The 21,924-nt window shown below is 34.6% G+C and overlaps 1 protein-coding gene across 1 annotated transcript in view; it reads right to left on the bottom strand.

Moving 5' to 3' along the window:
• Window positions 1–277: 277 nt before the first annotated feature.
• The window catches only part of LOC125073780, a 38,055-nt gene continuing 16,408 nt past the window's right edge, over window positions 278–21,924 (bottom strand). The window contains exons 4-31 of the mRNA XM_047684820.1: window positions 19,282–19,481; window positions 18,517–18,688; window positions 18,215–18,400; window positions 17,532–17,784; window positions 14,914–15,090; window positions 14,067–14,225; window positions 13,772–13,990; window positions 13,465–13,578; window positions 13,057–13,267; window positions 12,779–12,932; window positions 12,483–12,588; window positions 9,772–9,930; window positions 9,479–9,646; window positions 8,127–9,311; window positions 7,975–8,045; window positions 7,806–7,909; window positions 7,598–7,736; window positions 6,829–6,988; window positions 6,571–6,689; window positions 6,068–6,167; window positions 5,406–5,478; window positions 4,620–4,748; window positions 4,334–4,465; window positions 3,855–3,994; window positions 3,280–3,418; window positions 2,711–2,813; window positions 2,228–2,321; window positions 278–957 (exon numbers count right to left, since the gene is read on the bottom strand). Of these exons, the coding sequence (XP_047540776.1) occupies window positions 880–957; window positions 2,228–2,321; window positions 2,711–2,813; window positions 3,280–3,418; window positions 3,855–3,994; window positions 4,334–4,465; window positions 4,620–4,748; window positions 5,406–5,478; window positions 6,068–6,167; window positions 6,571–6,689; window positions 6,829–6,988; window positions 7,598–7,736; window positions 7,806–7,909; window positions 7,975–8,045; window positions 8,127–9,311; window positions 9,479–9,646; window positions 9,772–9,930; window positions 12,483–12,588; window positions 12,779–12,932; window positions 13,057–13,267; window positions 13,465–13,578; window positions 13,772–13,990; window positions 14,067–14,225; window positions 14,914–15,090; window positions 17,532–17,784; window positions 18,215–18,400; window positions 18,517–18,688; window positions 19,282–19,481 (5,044 nt within the window). The 3' untranslated portion in view covers window positions 278–879. The remainder of the gene's footprint in view (window positions 958–2,227; window positions 2,322–2,710; window positions 2,814–3,279; window positions 3,419–3,854; window positions 3,995–4,333; window positions 4,466–4,619; window positions 4,749–5,405; window positions 5,479–6,067; window positions 6,168–6,570; window positions 6,690–6,828; window positions 6,989–7,597; window positions 7,737–7,805; window positions 7,910–7,974; window positions 8,046–8,126; window positions 9,312–9,478; window positions 9,647–9,771; window positions 9,931–12,482; window positions 12,589–12,778; window positions 12,933–13,056; window positions 13,268–13,464; window positions 13,579–13,771; window positions 13,991–14,066; window positions 14,226–14,913; window positions 15,091–17,531; window positions 17,785–18,214; window positions 18,401–18,516; window positions 18,689–19,281; window positions 19,482–21,924) is intronic.

Below are 21,924 nucleotides of genomic sequence, written 5' to 3'. Positions count from 1 at the left end.
TGTGACGTCGGAAACGAGAAACATACAAAGGACACGTTAAAAGTCACCCTTAGGTACAATATTGTTTTAAAAATAATAAATTCGACGATTTATTTTAATACAACTCCAATACATCTAAAATTTTATTAAATGACATGAAAACATTGATCATTTCCAAAGATATCGAAGAGAAGCGATTTACAAATCGTTTATTTGTAAATATTATTTCGAATTTTCTAAAAAATGAAACTTTATATAAGCTCTAAAATGTTTAGAAATCAAAATACACAGAGTTTGTTTTTACACTTAATAAATACCTACTTAACCACGAAGTGTATGAAAGACATTAATTTTCCAATAGTCAACAGCGTTACAAGAAAATAGCTAAAACAACTATTATACAAAGATAAAGCCTTTTAAAAAAGCTTATCTACAACGGTTGCTATATTTACATCTATTTACGAGAAACTTTTAACCGTTCTATTGACAGTTTTATAAACATTTTTAGTACATTAGGCCTTAGAGAGTTCCTATCTACAGCAGTGTCTAGATCAACCGAATTTGGTTTCTACCTACGATATGAAGTTATTTTGACAGGTCCCATTCGTTAGTATTTGGCAAATCCTCTCACATGGCAAATTTTGGCATCCTACCTACTCGTTCAATCATCTAACCATTCACATCACTCGTTGCCTTCGGTTCATTCGCTCGTTCAATTTTAGCTTGTGGCCACAAATATTTCACCTTGTCCAATTTAAACGTGGAGACTGTCACTATCTAAATTAATATGAATCCTATTACTTTTTCATACCTTCCTATCATTACTGTTAATTACGAAACGATGAACACTTATATGTTTTTTTTAAATTGTATAGTCTTTTTATATTAGCATTGAGTCTCTTATATTTGGCTGATGGAGCCGCAAGATTGACGTCTTCTGGTAACTTGTTTCCAGAATCGTTTCTCGAATTGTTTCTCCTGTAAGAATATTATATTAGACATGTGAATGGCAATCATTATCACAGGCATAATGCATTATTCCTTTAACTATTTCATCATCTAGTATTCAATTGTATTAATGTGCTCGTGAACTTGCACTAATGTTAAGGGAATGTGCAGTTTATTAGTGTTGAATAAACTCATTATTGTTTCATTCCTTATCAAAATAATATATCGATTTAAAAAGTGGAGAGAGAAAAAAATCTATGATCACTAAATTACACAGCCATATGACAATAAATGGTTGAACTATTCGATAAAAGGAAAAGGAGAGCGAAGAAGCGGGGTGAATGAAAAGCGGAATGGATTTCATTAAAAATATATTTCAAAACATTCCATCAAAATGGACAGATCAGTTCGTAGAACAGAAACGAGAAATCTAATTTATTTAAAAGCTGGATTTAAACACTAGATAATAAGCAAGAACAATTGACGAAAAGTCGTAGTGCAAAGACAATCTAAATAACATTTTGGCAAATATTATTGGTAAAGGCCGATTATAATTTAGACAATACACACAGTAACAATAGAGTTGGTATACTTTAATTTTAAAAGGCATTTTTCTGGCCGATTCAACGTTCAATCTTTAACAACCTAATGCTATTTATTTCAATTATATCATAAAGGTGACCATCAAATAATTTGGAATTATACAACTTGAAAAGTATTATTTCGTTTCCGTTCATCCAATCCATTTCTTTGATCATGTTTTATGATATAACTAAAATTATTATCTAAGCTGGAATTTTGATTCCTCCTTAATTTAAAAACAATAACGATTAGTTGGACTTTTCCCTAATGTAAATAAATTGTTGTCACGAATTTGCAATTTAAATTTCATTTCCGTAATTTCACTTCCAAAAGTTTTGCTACGAGCCGAAGAACGTTTGTTTAAATCCAGCCAATCCAAAGGCTGTTATTGATTGCACTTTACTAAAAAAAATGACGTTTGATCCGTTCAGTATAAAGTAACGTGGGACCGATTATATTGACCATACCATCAGACCTAACTTGACTTTTGATGGCTTTAATTGAATATACGACACAATTGCAAAAGATTTGAAGACTGGGTCATAAAAATATTTAGCGGTTAGTAACATCAACATTCAAGGCAGTAGTTGAAAACTTTCTGCATATAGACAAAATAAATAAAAATGAAATGCAATCAACAACGACCCGAGCACAGTAAGCTAGTGCATTAGACATGGCCATTGACAAAGCATATCTTGTAATAGCCTTTGTTGCTCACAGTGGTTCTGCGGGGCGAGAACGGCCGGGCGTTGAGGACGAATGGTTCGCGGCGAGGGCTATCGGAGGACGCTCGACGACGGAGGAATCCCAATCTGCTTCAGATGTTGTGTCAAATATTTGTACGTGTCCAATCGTGTTTCACATACAACATTTTCCAAAATTTACAAATTATGCTAAAGTTATTCTGTTAATGTTTGATTATTTTATTCAATCAAGTCTCACAAAGAGTCTCCCAATAAATATCCATTATAAGTGATTGCATATGATCACATTGGACATAGTAGAATAGCAGGTGCCTATTCTTTACACTATGAATGAGCTGTCCACCAGTTAGACGTAACGTCTTGTATCTGGGGCCATTCTTATCGTAGCCATAAATAGTAATTACTATTATGATTACTGTTATGCATGTTATTAATAATAATAACTGTACTGTATAGCAGACCACGAGTGTTTAATTTAGTGTTATATTATTACTCACATCTTCCCGTTCTGGCATTGAGAGCGCGTCCGCGAACGCATCGTCTGAGCTTCCGCTCGTGCCAGTTGCTCCATCTCCATAAGTTTCGTTTCGGTTTCTGGAGCTGCAATGTCACGACCTCCTTTGTTCAACATTACTTTAATAATAAAAAATTATGCTTATGTAGCTAGGAACATCAAGTAGCTTTATTTTCATTGAAAGTATTTCAAGCATAATTACCTAATCAAGACGTAGCAATTATTCTAATATCTATCTTTCTTTAAAGAATATCTATCTATATAGCGTCACGCAAAAACTATTGGATTGATTTTGATAATCAAAAATGTTTTAAAGATATGTATATGTAGTATGTATGTAGTTTATCTTGCTACAATAACGGAAGCCGGAGATATGACATTACCACATTTTTTAACACCAAGTCAAACTAGGTAGCGAGGCTGCGGATAATTAGTAGCGAGAACTACAACTTTATTTAAATGATATTTCTGAGAGATAATAATAAGAAGTCCTGAATACAAACAACTCGAGTGAAAACCATGAAAATGTTAAGGATAGAAGCAAAAGGTGACCTTTCCAAGCATATACAGAACTGCGCGAAGTAGTATGCGGGCCGGTGCGGCACAGCGTGACCGCGTCCGCGCTCGCCACGCGCCGCACCAGCGACCGCTGGCACGCCGCGCGAAACGACCAGTGGTCGCGCGCGCCACCCTGCCGGGGGAACCCCTCTGTTATGTACGATACAATAACGCGACTAATCTAATACAATCCTATAAGAAATAAATAATTAGTTGCGTCGATATTTTCTGCAACGAGAATAAAGGTCCCTCACCTAGAGCATTTGTCTGTATTATAAAAGTTTAGATTCGAGCATTAAATAAGTTAGTGAAAACGGAGTATTACAGTGCGCCAACTATAATGATACAATTTGTCCGGCTGTAAGCGAATTTTCAATATCGAATGTTAGATTGTTAGGCGAACGTTACCGTCTTAATTTAAGTAATCATTTAGTTTGCAAAAACCGACACTCATTTATGTTAATATGTCACGTAAAATATTAGATACCCTCTACAAATATTTGGATCCTATATATGCTTTAAATTTTCATATGCATATTCTATCTATATCTGTTCTAGTTAAAGCTCACCCATCCCACTTCCTGCTCCGCCAGCATATCCTTCCCCTGGTCGAGCGCCAGGCGCATCTCCGCGCGGGGACTGAGTCGCTCCGGCGACGACGGTCTCACCTCTTCCCGTGAACACTCTTGTACTGATGGTGGTTCCGAAGCTGTTTGTGATAAAAAATAAAAAGTAAAGTAATGGACTGTAAATTAAATATCTTTGGAGTTTGAACTGCGGTTTGGTGAATAAATGAATACTTAAAAATTAACAATATTTTTTATGCTGAGTTTTGTTTGTAGTTTGTAGACAGTATATTCTTTTAAAGAGAATATTATTGATGACAGGTCTCAAAGAGATACGAATTTTCTTAGTTTTGCACCCTCCTGTAAACGTAAAACTTTTGGTGGGAGGGAGTTTGTCCACAATAACCTATCTGATCAGGATGGATCCCATAACTGCCATGGACAGCTGACCGTAGGATTTTTCTGCTATTTGATTGATTTACCTGGTGACAGCTGATGTAGGGGTGTGGGGTTGTGGATGGTGGTGCGTTCGAGTGTGGAGGGCGTGCTGGCTGAACTGGCCGAGCCCCGACGACCGCCGCCAGCATATGCTCGCTCCACAGACTCTTTTGAAACTGTTTTAAAAAATCAATACCTTAACAATCTAACTGATAAACAGAACAAAACATTTGTTTTTTTGTATATACAACTTTTATAACATAATTTTGTATATGTTGTGTAAAACTTTATTATTATATATTCTAAATTCCTATGGGTCACGACGTATACCAGATTGTAAGGGCATCGAAGGTGCCTCGTTGGTAGGAGTCCGGTCGGGACTCAGCTCGCACGCGGCGCCACCAGCGCGCCCCGCGGCACGCCCCGCGCCCCCCGCGCCGCAAGCACCATCCTCCGCTTCTGTAGAATACGTCATCTTTAGCCCAAAGCATTGCGACACAAGTTTCTATGTATGTATTGTGTTCCGATCGTGTTCGAAATAGTATATTAAGATGCCGTATTAAAATCGAAATACAAGCTGCGAAATAAAGCGAAATTAAGGTGATCACTGATATACCGTGGATCGTTACGTTACTCTTCCAAATGATACGCACAAATAACGTACGGGTGTTAGTGGAGTGCAAACTCTGTCATTGCATGCTAGGGTTAAGACAACAATAATTTCAAAGGAATGTTCTCGGTCCCTTGGGGGAGAAACATGCATGCATCGTGCTCTGTATCGTATTGAGTCAATAGCGTTAAATACTGATGTACGAAAATATGCTCCTCGCCTCACCTTCCAAGCTTAGTCAAGAAGTCCACTTTGCTGTCAAAATGTATTCTGTTAGTATTCGTATGTCGAGTGTATTCATTTCGTTGTGTACTGTCTTAATATTTGTTAAATTTACTATATTTATTTTATATATTGAGCCAAATAATGCTCTCCAACAAAACTGTCATCTATATTCTTACATATGACGAATGTTTCAATGATTGTTGTTTATAAGAGTTAACCGTAATTTAATATTGTAATCGTAATGCATTCTTCGCTATAAACAAGTGAAGTTTTGATATTACCTGGCTCGGAAGCAGAGGACGGCCGGTGCGGCGCGTCGCAGCAGTCGTCAGCATCGAGGCCACGCTCGCTGCCCTGCGCCAAGCGCCGCACCAGCGGACCAGTCACAATGTGAGATACAACCTAGCTACGGTCTATGCGATCAAGAACTGCCAATAACCCCCTAATATACATCGAATTTATATAATTTGTGGTAATCGATATGTATAATTTCGTCGTGTTCGAGATATTCCCCGATCAGAACCTATGTAAGTGTTTAACATTAAACGGATTAGGGTCATGCAACAAACTACAATCTATGTATATCGCATTTCATTCTATGGTTCTTTTACATGCTATGGTTGTTTAAACATCAACGTTCACTTAACATCTATTTCCGTTGTAGGATCTGACAACATTGCTACTTTTAAAATATTTAAACTAATAAAATTGTAGGATTTTTTTAAAGTAAAATAATGTAAGTTCAATATTTTGACAATGTTGCCAGATCACCATATTGATTATGAAATTAGTTTCTTTTTCTCATTTCCTACTAATTAAACACAAAATACTCAAGTTATTAATTAAAATAAACAAAGTAGTACATATTTTAATTGAGTAATATTTCATTTTTTTTTTTTGTAAATAAATTTATACTATAATTAAACACATTTGTGGTATTCACCTGGTCCTCAGAATTGGTAGGTGTAGGTTTGTTATCTTCACTTCCACTATCAGATCCATCCTCTTCTAGTAGAGGTTCTAATCTTCTTCTGAACACATCCCTAAAAACATTTTTACATTATGTATTTAATATAAGAATAATGTTCCTGATTATGTGTTTGATTATTTTCTTCTGAGTGTTTTTGGTCACGAAGGTTCTTCTTCAGGCAGAGTAGACAACTGCCCAGGATAAATTGTTCAAAAATGTACGCGCAAACGTATTATTTTTTCTCTCCCATAATCCAATGGGACGGTAAATCTAACGGAGTTCAGGGTTCAGGGACAGGACCAAAGGAATCAGGTAATTTCCAAAAGACAGAAATGGAAACACGGCCGAATAGTTTGAGTAGTACTCAAACTACTAAGAATTTCTCATAAGAGAAATCCAATGAGGTAGATAATTAATGAATAGACTTCTAAGCTTATCAGTCACTCTAAGTTCATACTTAACATATATCACCATACCTTGGAAGTAGTGGTCTTAATGTTGTAGGTCCAGTTATTGTCGGTGCCATTAGCAGTTCATCCATCATAAGCTCCGTATCATCATCTCCAGCATACGACGATGAAGACTTGGTCGGTGACTAAAACGATTAGTTTCTGTTCATTCGATTAAAAACCAAACTAACAAGATTCTTCAATTTTCTATCGTAACAATTTAAATCAATCTCGAAGTTAAATTTAAATTATAATCAACCTTATTGTTAATATTCTAATACTCACAGAGAGGGTTCCATGTTCGGAATCGGGTAGATTGTCTGATAGATCACCAGAAGATGGCGTCCCCCAAGCTTCTTCACCACTTGCGCCACTCCCCTCCCCAGTCTCTACCGTACCATCCTCTGTACCTATTGCTGACTTCCAATCACCGACCCCGAGGCACCTAAATCATAAACTTCATTGTAAATTGGGCAACAGTGTTAGTGTTATACTATTTTCTAGGAATTCAAAATAATTAATCGATTACTATCAAAAAATCACTAAAATCTATTAATATGATATTGTTTTTATTCACTACTAGACAATATGAATATAATCTAATAAAGTAAAATTATCTTAGATTTGAAAATTAAACCAAAAAAACTATCACCTATACTTCAGATTTACTGTAAAACATATTTTTCTAATATCAATAAATAACAATAATAATATTATGATTAAACTAGCATTAAAGTTACAAAACGTCAGATCTACTTCAATGCTATAAAATAATACATTTTCAGTAAAACATTACGAGTTTCTAAAAATATCTTAAAATCTAGCATCGTCTAATTCTTCTATAAAATCTGTTATGTAATAAATAGCACATTATCTAATACAATCATCAAACAAGAGTCATCGAACTCATACACATACTCAGCGGTTCTTTTCCCATTGTGTAGTTTTCCACCTATTTCGCAAGGAAAAATATAAATATTATTATGATCATATGAGCATTTAAGGGTTACATTGTTTTGCTAATATTTAAATAGTAAATATATCAGCTGCATACCTTTCCAAAAACGATGGTTGTTTATGCGCTATAGAAGTATTTGGCACGCTTTCCGTATGACTGAATATATTCATTTTTTCGACAACAAATGACCCAGCACGCGCTGTCCACCCCATGATGCCTCCAGCGGCACTGGTAACTATTGAAAATATAAATTCAAGTACATTGGCCTTTAAGTCACACAAAATATATTAATTTGGTTGGGTACCTGTATTATACGTTTTTGTGGTTTCTGGTTCTTGTGTCAGTCTTACGTTACCATCGTCAGTCTCATCCGACGGTAATCTTTCGAGACTTGACATTGTGCCGTATCTGTGAATACGATAAACACATTAACTAGTATATTTTTTATGGACAAATATTTTGGTAAAACTCACCTTTTTAGAGAAACATAAGGTAAATCTTCTGGAGCATCTGGAGAATCAGGTGATTCGTCTACAAGTTCATCCTAAAATGAATACATATTTCAATACAAATGAGAACACCTTATTTACTGAGAATAATTATACTGTACATAATATATACTTACAGTTTTACTGGTGTTGTTATAATCTGGCGTCGGTGGGACAACTGCTATATTTGGTACAGGTGATTCTGATTTTATTGAACCAAGACTTCCAGGTCTCGAATTCGTTCTATTGGAACTAACACTTATGTGATCGAAATGTGTTTTTTTAAAAGGTTCAACTCTCATCAAATGTGCTGCAGGGTTTATAGCCGACAGTCCCATCAACATAAGCGGTCCTAATTCTGAATCCTCATCCGATAGAACGTCATTTGTGTTTGCATTTATATCTTCTATGACCTCGTTTTTTTTGTTTATGTCACCGTTCATTTTACTCACCGCAGATATACCCATTCTAGGTGACCTTCTTAAGCCCCTTTCTATTCTGAAGTCGTTGTCGTCCTCATGTATGGAATCATCTTCCAAAAATACTGACGATGTTTTAAGACATGTGCCAATATTTTCTCTTTTTGTAATAATGTTCATTCCTAACACTTTATTCAGAACAGTTTCAGCTTTTTGCCTTGTTCGTTCATCTTTTCTTAAGCTTGCTGGAGACGAGAAAGTAGAAGATTTTGGTTTTGACAGCATTATACTTTCAACACATTTAACTTCATTTATATATTTCTCTTGAGCTATAACACATTGGACTTGATTAGCTATATTTGAGCTAGACGTTCTTAAGTCATTCGAACTAGAGTTAAAAACCATAGAGCTACATGTTGTGTGGCTAGTGGACAGTGGACTATTTCTACTACTTGAAGTCGGACTTGGCGACGTTATGGAATTCTCTTTTCTCAATTCCAAGTGACTTTTTGTGTGACTTCTCGTCATACTTTTATTTAAAACAGGAGAGTCAGTTTTTAGTTCATAAGACTTTGATTTAAGCATTCTTTGACTCTGTTCAATCGAATCGATTACTTTCTTCGCAGCCTTAGGACCATCTTCTGGGCGTATTCTAATAGCACCTTTGCGTTCTAAATGAGTAAAATGTTTTTGTTTACGAGTATTACAGTTCGCGCTACAACTACTAGGAGTACTCTTATTTGAGGCTGAAACTGGAGGGGAAGCCTCAATTTTAGGTTTTGGAGGTACTGGTGGTTCTTTTTGTGAAACTAATGGACTATTTGGCTTAGATAAGCACTTTTTATGACACTGTCGACACACAGGAATAGTGTCTACCACAACCGGACTGGTACGGACTGTTATCTGTAAAGTAAAGTTATCTATTATATTAAGATTAATCGAACATAGAACAAGTTCGCTTCCATCACTCGTATTAGGACCCTCTTGTAGAAGTATAGAAAAAATAAATGCTGCATAATTTTTTTCTCTAGACTTTGTTGAATAGTGAAATATGCTTTTCGAACACTAACCTGACTACCCGAATTACTACTTTTTGATGGACTCTTATCATTTTCCTTTTTTTCAACAGTGGCAACAACAGCGGCCTCTTTATTTTCAATATTATTTTCTATTAGATCAGCTACCTCTAATAGGTTTAACTCTTTTGATCTCTTTCTAAGCTCTTCGATACTCCACATCTAAAATATTAGTTAAATTATTTAGCTATTTAAATTTCATAAGGAAAGATAGTTTTATGAGCCTGCTGATTTCTACCAGACTAATAAATTTAACATTACCAATAATCTTATATTTTATTACTTACTTCCATATCCGGTTCTGGAGGGTCTAGTTCTTCAGCTTCAGGTAACTGAGTCATCCATCGCTGTAGGTGTAAAGTAGATCCTCGGCTTTTATTGCTTCTTGCACCTTCAACAGCACTGCCAGCTCCACCTGTCTGTGTTTCCGCAGAACTCCGGCGCGTCTACAAGATTTTTTATTTTTGGAAAGGTTTTTCTTTTTTATATTATTTTTTATTTCAGTAATTTGGTTTCATATCATATCATGATTTAAGTCCTTCAAAACGTCTATATTCTATTATAAGCTTCATTGTTTATAAATGTTTCGCAATAATAACGGACATATTTTTAATAACAACTTTGATTCAAGTCAAGTGGATATTAGGTGAAATTCCAATATCGTGCATATCCGAAATACTTTATTATCTTGTTTTTAATTATAAAATAAAGTTAACTTTACTTTACTTACCCAATGTGCATTTTATTTATTTTATTCGTCAATATTATTCATTATTAGTCGTCTTTTAACAAAAGCATTGTAAAAATTAGGTTTAAAATATTATAGTAAAAATATAATTTTAACTCTTGATCACCACAAGTACCGTCGTCTTTGAAAATATTCACAACCGTTCCATCGAAAATAATATTTTTTTTTTTTATTTTTAAAATACTTTTTAAACAATATTATAATTATATAAGTATAAAACTATTAGAATTATTACAATGGGCAAAAATATATAGTTACTTTTGAATAATCACTGCGTTACATAGAAAAATGGTAGATAAAACATTAACATTATTATTTAATTAACAGCGCTTTAAATATTCCAGTTGAAAGATTCGATAGCTTCGCAAAATAAGGTCCATTTAAGAAATTTGAAATAAAAAAAATAATCACCATCGACAAAGTCACTTTATTCACCGATCATTAGAAATTTCTGCTTCGATCTAAACAAAACATCCAAATTTTTATTATAAAGTCATTATACGCCACATAGAACCCAGAACAATAAGTAAAAGGCTTTCTCAAAATTATCATTCTTTTCCTCGTATCTATTACTTATTTTACACAGCCAAAGACATCGAAAGTTATTGATTCTAACTACCAAAAATTTTTAGTAGAAAATAAGGTCATATACATTGGAGAACCCCGGGAGTAGGTTATGTGAACATTTTACGATGCTAGCGATTATATATACGCGCTTTTCTATTTCAATAAACACAGTTATGGACACAGTTTAAAATGTATGCATTAAATCGTATAACAAAAAGCAGTAACTACATTTAAATTTCACACAGAGAGTAACATCAACTACCATTTTTCATTGTAACACGTATTATTCTAATGGCAATGCATTAAAAGAAGCGATGCACAAACAAAAATAAATCAGTGATGCTGTAATGGTATATGAATTCAATTTCGCAAAACTAATCGCCAAATATCCACATGACCTGTACAATTTTGTAAGGTTATGTACAGTGAAATATCTTAACGTACATCGAAATCATTAACATCAATTCGGATATATTTGTAACCGATAAAATTAACATTGCCAGTAAAGTCATCGGAATCAGAAGATTTTGGAGAAACAGCGGTAAAACCTTTTCAACTAAACAAACGTCATAAGACAAGGACGGAAGACTTGAGAAGCAACGATGATATTACAAAACTATTAGTTCAAAGTCGTATAAATATGTACTACTACGATTGGTACCCTATAGTTACATTTTTGACACTGAATCCTATAATACGGTAAATTGTATAATATCAGCATACATATTTGAGTTAAGGGAATATATTCAACTCAATATTTCAGTTCAGTTCTGTTAAATTCCAATTTTACCCAGCTGTTGTTATATATTATATTACTTGGAAAGGGCTGACTTATATCTAGAATATACTAATCAATAGCCAAAATACCGAGATTTCGGAATACTGTTTATGTTCGAAAATATGTCTCTCAAAATTTTTTGCCACAACCTTAATATCAATCCCCAAATATAAGCAATGTTAACGTTCCCACAAAGTTTACAACTTTCCAAATATTTACAATTTATAATTATTTTAAAAGCCAATTAGTCAACGCCGGATATCAGATTTCGAATAAAAGGACCGGATATTGTCCAAAATTTAAAATATTTTAGGTCTTTAACTGAAATTTCCTCGAATCCGGAGAAAATAGGAATCCACTAACTCCGGATCTGACTCCGCAGATCAAAGTTCTAGATAAGCTGGTGGTGTTGGCCTTTCAGGTAGTGGCACGCGAGGTAAGAGAGGATCTTCGGGAAGAAATATACGTTCCTCTACCGCATGCTTGTAAGAGGGATCAACGTCTAAATCGGCTAATGCTAGATCAGCTTCGAAGGATTCCCATCTGCATGGGCTCATTTCTGAATAATCTTCCCCGCCTTCTGGTGTGAGTTGAGCGCTCGGGGAAGCTGGAACGTCATTTTTCTCAATGCTGGAGGAAGATACGAAATGGGACGAAAATGTTTGAGATTCCGCTGGAGAGAGATTAGCAGATGGTGTTTCTGGTGTTGGTGCGCTTCTCCAGACAGTACTGAGAGGTCCTCTCACGGGTTGCGGATGTGGGGAAGCAGAGCTAGGTCTTACATCGAAGCTAACCCTAACTTCTTTCTCTGGGCGCTCTTCTACGAGCATGTTTAAGTGTGAACGGTACGAGCTCGCGGGTAGAAGGGCGAGGCTCGAGTGTCGTTGTATGCTGGACGCTGATACCTGGCGCTGCTGAGAGTCGAGAGTCGCTAGGCTAAATGTCAGCTGCGGGTCGGGAGAGTCGAGTGGAGAACCGAGTGGCGTCCCCGACATCGTGTGTGCTCGGTAGCTGAAATTCAAGTATTTTATGTATTTTAACTTTCATTCTAGAAATTAATTACGTGGTCTAGTAGTATTAGTTTTGATAACAATGATATTAAGGCTATTTTCTTGTAACATCGATTGAAATAAGCTTGAAAATAATAATAAATTAAATGGAATTATATTATTGAATAGATATGAAAATTATTAGCACTTACATTTGCCTCTGCAACAGGCTCTGCCATACGGCTTTTAGATCAATGGAAGGAGCTCGTAAGACGATGGGTCGCGAGCGTGCGGGAGTCCTAGGTGCGCACGACACCAGTGGGCTCTCCCCCCCAGCTCGACCCAGGATCAGTCGGAATTCAGTCGCTGCGAATTATATACTATTTTATTAAACTTATAGGTCAACTTCCCTAATTTTTTAGTACTTAAATAATAAGTGTTATTTGTTTTTGTAGAAATTCGATATAATTTTACACAATAATTGTCTTACCTTTCTTCCTAATATTAAATTGGGCTTCCGACACAGTTCCCAATGCGACCGGTTCTTCCGTCACGAATAAGACTCTATCTCTGGACACCGTGGCAAAGAGCAGCAGGTCAGTGAATAGCAGCGCCCAGTACGGCCGGATTGTTCTGCCTTCTACCCTGGAGAGTTCTCCGCCGAATATCCATTGCCGTCCTGCTGTGCTTAGGACGAATGGCTGTAATTGTATAAAGGGAATATATTATCCTCTTGGAATATACATATTTGTCAGCTAATTCGTAATGACCAGCGACTTCGATTATACGTTAGTGATTGCACAAGAAAAAGTCTTAAAAACTTAACAAATGCTTGGAAAAGTATGTTGCATTAACATACACTCTGTTAATTTTCTTAAAAAGTCAAGTCGTCACTTACCTTACATCTAGTGAACACGAGGCGACTCTCCAAATCGGCAACCGACAGTAAAGGCTTTCCATCACCAGCGAGACCCATCAGACCAGAACCGGCTGTCACATCTTGATAACCGCTCTATACAAATATTACAATATTAACCGAACATTTTCATTAATATTTGAAATCAGAATTTACTAATAACATCGTTTTCTTCTAATTTTGCCATAATAAGACTTGTTATATATATATATACATATATATATATATATATATATTGTTATTGTAAGACAACAGTTGTGTAAAGAATGTACAATTGTATATTTTATACCTGAAGCTGTTCCACAATAACTTGAAGTTGCTTTTTCTCAAGCTGGTCATAAGGGCCAGCTCCATTGCTGATAGCTGCTGCTCTCATTAATCTAAGAAGCTCTCTGAACTGTTCCAATGGTTTGTGAACAAGTGATGTGATATCGGGCCTCCTCCTCGGTATTGGAGGACTTGTGCAAAACCTTGAAAACGCCCCACTTGGGTCTTTTGATTTTTTTACCTGCATAATTACACACGGTTTTTAAACTAAACTTCTTTTAGAAGACATATTAACTGATGTAGCTAAGATATCTCACCAATACGCAATCAGCTCTTTTTAGTCCCAGACAGTATTTTCTATAAAGACTAAGGAATACAGGTGTCTTTTGCAAATAAACGGCCACAACTGTCGATGTTTGTATTTCGCCATCATCTTGAACTACTTGATCCAGAATATCTTCCGATAATCTAAAGATCTGTAATATAATGTTTTTATGACAACTGGATATTTAAACAATATAATATTTTTTTACTGTACGGCCTGCGACCCAAAAAATATTACCTTAATTAAAATTAAAATATTTAAATATAAACATTTATAGCGACTTTCTATTGGATTGCCAATACTATTGATCAAATAGTTAATTCTGTTACTCATAATTATATTGTTTTAGTATAACTATGAGTAACAGGATCAACTATAACGTGAGCCAAGACTGTAGTGGAATTAAAACCAGGAGAAGTTGAGTTGACGACTCAACAATCACTGTATTTTCATGTGCTTTATTTATTCGTTTTGTGCTCGGCGATGAAGGTAAGCATCACAAATAAATCTACCTGCGTCGTTTCTCCCAAATAAGAGACGATGAGGCATACGCTCACAAGTGGGATATTATGTGTACTAATATAAATATTGATTTAGTTATCACCTTTTTAGAAAACTAAGCAATATTATAGAACTTTGTTTGTAACCTTCATTGATGCCATTGAAAATAATCTTCCATTCTTGATATAATGTTTTGTAATTTATTTTTATACGCAAATCAGAAGGTAAAACAGGTTTTGTAACGAAAAATAGGTAAGGATTGATAAAAAAATATCTTCAAATTTTAGTATGAAAATGATTCTAAATTATATATATCTCAAACGTAAGTATGTCCATACCTCTTCAATATTTTGGAACAACAACTGATGATCACTCGGTGCAATCAAATCAGCTCTTTCAGCGAGTGGGGATACAAATCGCACCAGGCCGAACTGAAGGCATGTTCCATAATGCTGTTCCCTGGACACTACGGCTAAAAGCGCTCGCTTCCTTCCATCTGTAGTCAGGCTTGTTGCCTGTGGGAGAATTATTTGTTTAACTTGGACTAAAAGTTTAAGTGAAAATAATTATAATTTTATACCTAGTTAGATTTTTTATTACGTTACATGTTTCATTTTTTTAAATTTACAAACAAATTAAGGTATGGTTAAACGTGAAATGGCTTTCTGTGGATTAAATTGATTAATTTTTTGTCGGTAATCGTGACTGAAAAAACTAAAAAAATATAAATGTCAATCTACATCATATAGAGCATTTCTGCTTCTACCCCAAAAATAATAAATAAGAACAAAGAAGTAATAGAAATAAATATGCAAAGAACCCTCTGAATTTGTTATTATTGGCTTTATTTCCTAAGTTATCTATCACACGATCTTTATAGACACCGGCGTATTGAATACTATAACACCAAGGCTATTGGTGCTGGGTCATTTTTTTCTTTTATAAGATAATTGATGCGCGTGACATGCTTTATAACCCATCTGTCATCTAATAAATCAGTTCTGGACGAGACGCTGCGCTGAACGTTCCCATAACACCTTATTAGGTTTTTACGCGGCATAGTAAAAGTACAGTTCATTAATATACAAATCATTGGCACGTGAAATAGACAGGAATGCTATATTTCGACGTTGTAATTTTGATTCTTTCACACAACAATTACAATATGTGTCAGAACTAGATAAATGAATATCATATATCAACATTGTTGATCGAAGTATGTATCGTATGAATAATATATCATAAGATAAAGGCTACAAGGCTGCAAGTTCCGAGGCCTGGGTCAAACCCCAGGTCGGGCCGATAAAAAGATATTGGATTTTTCTTTCAGAAAAATAATCTGGAATAATCTGGAAGTTGGAAGTGTTTACACTTCTGTGCCTCGGAAAGCAATTAAGCCGTTGGTCCTAAATTGTTTCCGGTCGTGTCAGATTTGCCGGCCTTTCAGATTATAAGAGTGAAGGAACAAAGAGTGCAACTATGTTTGCGCAAACATTTATGTACTATAATATGTCTTCCATAGTTGGCCAGTCTCCCTTGAGCTTGGCCGTCGTGGCCGGAATCGTGAGGACGACATTATCATATCCTCATTAGTAAATTAAAAATGAAAAATTGGAAATGGTTGAAAATGTTGTTGTTTGTAGGCCGATTCTGTGATTATTAAAGTATCTGTGAGCATGTTAGCGTGTGTTTAAGTATGTATGTTCGTGAATATTACTTCGTTCCTAAACCGACTCTACATACATTTTATATATCATGGCTTAATGTAACAATAGCTTCATAACATTTTATTTGATGATAAAATACATTATTAACTACTTCTAAGGGTGCTGAAAAGTAAATGTACGTGCAACCTAAATATCACCCAACATTTTTTTTCTTAATAAGTGTTCTCTATGTACATAATACTACATTTAATTTAATTAAATAAAACAGTAAATATAAAAAATAAATAAAAGGAAATAAAAAACAAATGAAAACAACAAAAAATAATTATAAGCAATAAATTTATTTGCACTTAATATTAAGAAACATATTAGAAAAAAGAAACGAAATAATCATAACAGGAACCAAAATTTTTACGAATTACGAAAATAAATTAAATTAAGGACACACGACATAAAATGTGTTTTATACAAAATAAACAAAATAATACAATAACACAAAGTTTTAAATCTAAAAATGTTTCACAATTAAACCTATCTAAGTTGACAAAAAAAAAATAACACACGACGATCTTTGTCAAAATAAATTAAAAAAAATAACAAAATAAATAATAACGAAACAGTATTCTTAAACGTAACGATTCCCCTTCGTAAATTAACCTCTCATCGGCCATATAATTAGACAAAGTAACTCTGATTCTAATTGTAATAAACGCTGAGATTTCACCACCCTACGATATAAAAATAAAATCTGTACAAGCTAAAGACAAACTAAATTAAGCAAACATTTCTATAAAATAGTGGAATGTATTGTGAAGTTCGTGTAATCTAGGTGTATCTACAGCAATAACAATAGCGATACCAACTACTGTACACAATTGTAACAGATAAAAAAAAATCATTATGAAAATATAAATTAAAAACAAACACACACTTAAAAAAATTAATGATAAAATTTAATATCTATGACATTAGATCAAACTAGGTCAACACTAGCACCACTTTTCTAAAAATTCTAAATTTGAATTTAGATTCAAAACATAATTTGTGATCGAAAATTTTACAGATGACTAGTATGAATTCAATTCGAAAATAGTTGGGAAGGATGAGGTTCTTTTTATGATACAGACGGAAGATAAACGAGATTATACTATATAAAATCATGATAAATAAACAAAAGGACATAAACGACAGTAACTAAAATGGTAAAAAGTGCTTACGAGAATAATTCATTTATGACTTCCCAACTATGTAAATTTAGACCAATTCTAAACTATGATGCCGTTACCGACCTCCTTGGAAAATGTGACCTGCGGCAGATGTAGCTTGCGTCTATCTAAGGATTGGCTGGTGGAGGAACAGGCAGTGGGTGGTCTCGCTGCTGCCGCTGGTGAAGCAAGAGCCGCTGCTCGAGGGGATTTTGGTGCTGGTGGTGGAGTTGACTCCGGAGCAGGTATGGACGCTTGACCCAGACGTGGCCTGATACCGACGCCATTTTGCGGTACTCGTCTGAAGGTTTCCAAGTTTAATGTTTGTCCTGCTGACCTGTAATTAAATTTACACTGTGAAATTAGCTGTTAAAGCTAAATTATATTAAGATCTATCAGCCACGGTGTAGCGTGTGATTTACAAGACTTAAACATACTTTCTGAAATAAGTATATTTTAACAAAATTTTAGCTCCTTTAGGTTTATCTAACAGCTATTTTATGCGACAACTATTTTTAAATTTTTTTTTATATAATAAAAACGTAGGCTTTTATAATATCGTCATTTATTGTGTTTTTTTGCATATAACTCCTAAATACTTATGTATAAAAAAATATTCTTTACGCAGAAGTTGAAAAGTAAGGGAAGTAATATGATAAGTACAAGGGATTAATCTAATCAAAAAAAAAAAAACAATTCTATAATGTTGTTTAGAAAAAAAATAAAAAAAATCTATTTTAGTAACTTAACTCAATATTTTAACTTACTTGACAAGATTACGGACTTCCTCTTCAGATGCTGTTACAACATTCTTGTTTCCAACAAAGACGATGTAATCACCAGCCCTCAAGCCTGCTCTCTCAGCCGATCCACCAGCTGCTACCCTCTCAACCCTGGGAGGGCGTGTCCATACCACCGTAAATCCGAAACCTCCTGTTGTTCCTCGTAATAACCTATGAAATTTAAATTTTACATAGAAAATCGCATTTATTACAATAAGATAAAATTGTTTTTTGAGTGACAAAGTAACATCAAAAAGGTTTCTTTATAAATGAGCTTAGATACTAACTTTCTAGTTGTCGTAAAAGGCGTTCTTCCGTGCCGTTGTGTTCGTCGAGGTGCTGCAGGGTCTTCGGGTGGATCGAGTTCCAAATATCGTAAGAACAGGTGCTCATCAGCTTCCCGTTGTAAGGCTGCTGCAACTTGAGCTTGATTCGTTGATGGGCCATTGGACGCTACACCTAAATACGACAGTTTTAAAACGATTAAAGGATTTGTATCATCTTTGAATGAAAGTTTTAATAAAAATTTATAAATTTGTTTAGTAGTGATTTCAAATATTTCGATAGTGACAAAGTATACTTTATTATTCAAATTACGCTTAGAAATTTTGCATTTAAATACTATTACTATTTATTAGTTTTGTTAAACATGATAATTTAAAGTTATCATGAATTTTCGAGGTGTAACATCTTTCCTCTTGTTTTCTTTCGAGAAATCAAGTGCTATTTGTTTCGATGAATGAGCGCGCACGGTTCAAAAGTTGCCCGTCGGATGCTACCAACCCATTTTCCAAGAAGTTAATTTGTTCATTATCAAGATGAGCTATCAAATGTTACACAACTTATGCATCTGTATATATATATACTGTAAGGCTAGCTTTTGGTTTTTTTTATTTCATCAAAGTATGACCAGATGATAACTGATGTGTGGTATGACTGATATATTTTAAATTCTTCGAACGCTTTTTAAGCTTTCTTAACTTCTCGAATGCTTAAAACTAATAACATTATAAACATAAGTCAATTATTTTCAATATATTTATCAAATTTACCTTTATCTGTGTTTTCTTTTGCACCGTCGTTAGTGCTAGTTTCAGTATTATCTGTGGCCATTTTGCGTCGGTCAGTCACGCGACAGGCGTCCTGCGCCGGCGCACTTTGGCGCCCCTGCTGCAAAAAGTACGTGCCGGAGATGTCGTTCTTAATAGCATCTTTCAATGGGAACGAGACACATCCTAGAAACTCGCTCCGTCTGTAACAATAATAAATACTTCATTAATCAATGTTTTTTTTTATATATAAAACGAAAAACACAAGGATTAGTGAATAAAAATCAGTTTTATTAGGATAGGAAAGTAACGACAAACGAAAAGATTTAGAAGGTACATTTCATATCTATTTAAAAGTGACATCACACATCACACGTCACATAAAAGGTCGTTGACACAGTAATAATTACTAGGTGGAGACAATTCATACCAAAGTGGGAAGAAGAAAAAAACATTCAAAACGTATTAGCAGTAGTTTTATTTCTTGCACAGATGTGTGTCAAGTGAGACCGTAAAAAAATTGACCTCAATTCGCTTCCATGAGCGTAATTAGATGAACAAGCGATGTATCAAAAAGCCTCACGTCGACTTTTGGTATAGGTAGTCATTATCATAATGCACGTCAGTCATGTCCGAATTTTATGCATGATTGTGTAAAATTGAGCTTCCATTGTAGTAGTAGGTCAAACGCTCGGAAATTACAAATTTATGTTATAATCTCTCGTGATATTTTTGCTGTCGAATTGTGCTGTCTGATTATGTGCTTCATTAAATTCTCACTTTTATTAATCAGTAATATTTATAAACATAAAATTCTCATTTAAACCTCTTATTTATTTATTTATATCTTTCTTTCCTGCTTGGGTGTGCTGAATGAAATATCTCCAAGAAATAAGTATGCCTACATAGTTCTCTTTCGTTATTTTTTTTATTCCAGGCACGTAAAAAAATTAAATAATTGTAAGTCACTTAAGTTTTCATTTATTCAAATCATAGAGCCCTGTATTACATAATAACACGTTGTACACTTTTATAAGCAAGTTATTCATACAATCGATTTTCAGTATAACTTTCACTAGTTCTTGAAAAGTAGGTAGGTAAGGGTTGCATCGCATGTTTGAATGGCTTGTAAACATTCGAAGGAGAAAGTGTGGCCGTGATCCTTAGACTTTTATAATTATTAGGTCCTCGCTGGGTGTATTGCGTCAACAACAATACCACACGTCCTTTGCTACCATCGTTGAAATAAGAAATGATCCATCTTTTTTTCATCAAACAAAGTTGTCGGATTTCCTAGAATTCCTAGAAAAACAGTATCAGCTAGAGTTACATCACGTGTTATTTCGAAATTCTCTACTATTTGCCGGTTGTTATCAAGTAATGCGTCCATATCCATATATTGATTATATGTATCATTCTGGTCATTTGATTACGAGACGAATTATCAGTCCTTGCATTTCCTTACCTTGTCAAATGTGTACACAGCGTGTAATAGCAGGATGTTGCCATAATTGAACCTCAATTATAGTGTTATAAACATCAATCATTCATTTGCGTAATATATGTTCGCAGTAAATGTTATTCATTATCTTTTACATTTAATTTAAAAAAAAACCACCATTGTATTGTAGATAATTTATTTTCAAAAAGGTGATAATGGGTTTTCTTTTATCGACTGAAATTTTAATCCAATTCGGTTTCGCATAAGCATATTTTAGGGAATTTTGAAATGGGTATATTTTTCGTCATTCAACATCAATATATATTATTATTTTAAACATCGATACACACATCTATAAAGTGTTCGTGCTTCCCTAAGGTTTCACAAAAGCTTCTAAGCATGCAAGGGCTGTTCCAAAAAGCCTTTCTTCCTCTCGTGACATTGGAGTGCATATCCATGCGGACTAGAGTGACGGGGACACCAAGCGGGGGTCACTTACGGGGATAGTTGTCACTGTTCTTCGAGAATTGGCGAGCTGCCCGTGTGTGAGGTCTCCGTTTTATCGTGGATATCGGCTGGGAGGCTATTTTTCCTAGCTCTAGGTTCTGGAGGGTCCCATTCAGGTAAGCTATTTTTCCTACAAAGTTGGGTGTTGCGATGCGCGTGTTGGTGGGAGCAATGCTGCCGAGGTGGCGGCTCTTCGCGTCGGGTCTGACTTAGTCCGGCGACGGTTTGAGACACGAACGACATCTTCGTTATTCTTTTATATGTTTTGGTCTACTGGAAAATGTTTGCAAGCTTATACTATATTTAGTACTGTACTTCTAAATTTTATAGGGTTTTTCATGAGGCAGCCAATTTAATACCAGGTTTTTCGTATTTGAAACTATTTTACGTGAATATTACGATTAAGAATTCATTAGTGATTGTATTATATCATCACGTCGATTATGTCATCATTTTCTCAAAATTAAATTGTTTATAGAATATTAAATTATAATTATATACCTAGTTAAGGGATATTTTTCTAGTAAATTTTCCTAATAAGCCATTAGGTAAGTAAGTTTGTAGCGACATCGTGTTGAGTTTTATAATGTTTTTTAAAAGTGTTATAGTTTATTTTATAAGTACGACGAGAACAAATTGTTTAAGAACACGCAACAGAACCGGCTTCATGAATTCGTAATTCGAACGTATATTTTAGT

The sequence above is a fragment of the Vanessa atalanta genome, chromosome 2, assembly GCF_905147765.1.
Source record: "Vanessa atalanta chromosome 2, ilVanAtal1.2, whole genome shotgun sequence".
Classification (NCBI taxonomy): domain Eukaryota; kingdom Metazoa; phylum Arthropoda; class Insecta; order Lepidoptera; family Nymphalidae; genus Vanessa; species Vanessa atalanta.
Note: the sequence above shows the minus strand (reverse complement) of the source record. Positions and strands in the feature narration are given on the sequence as shown.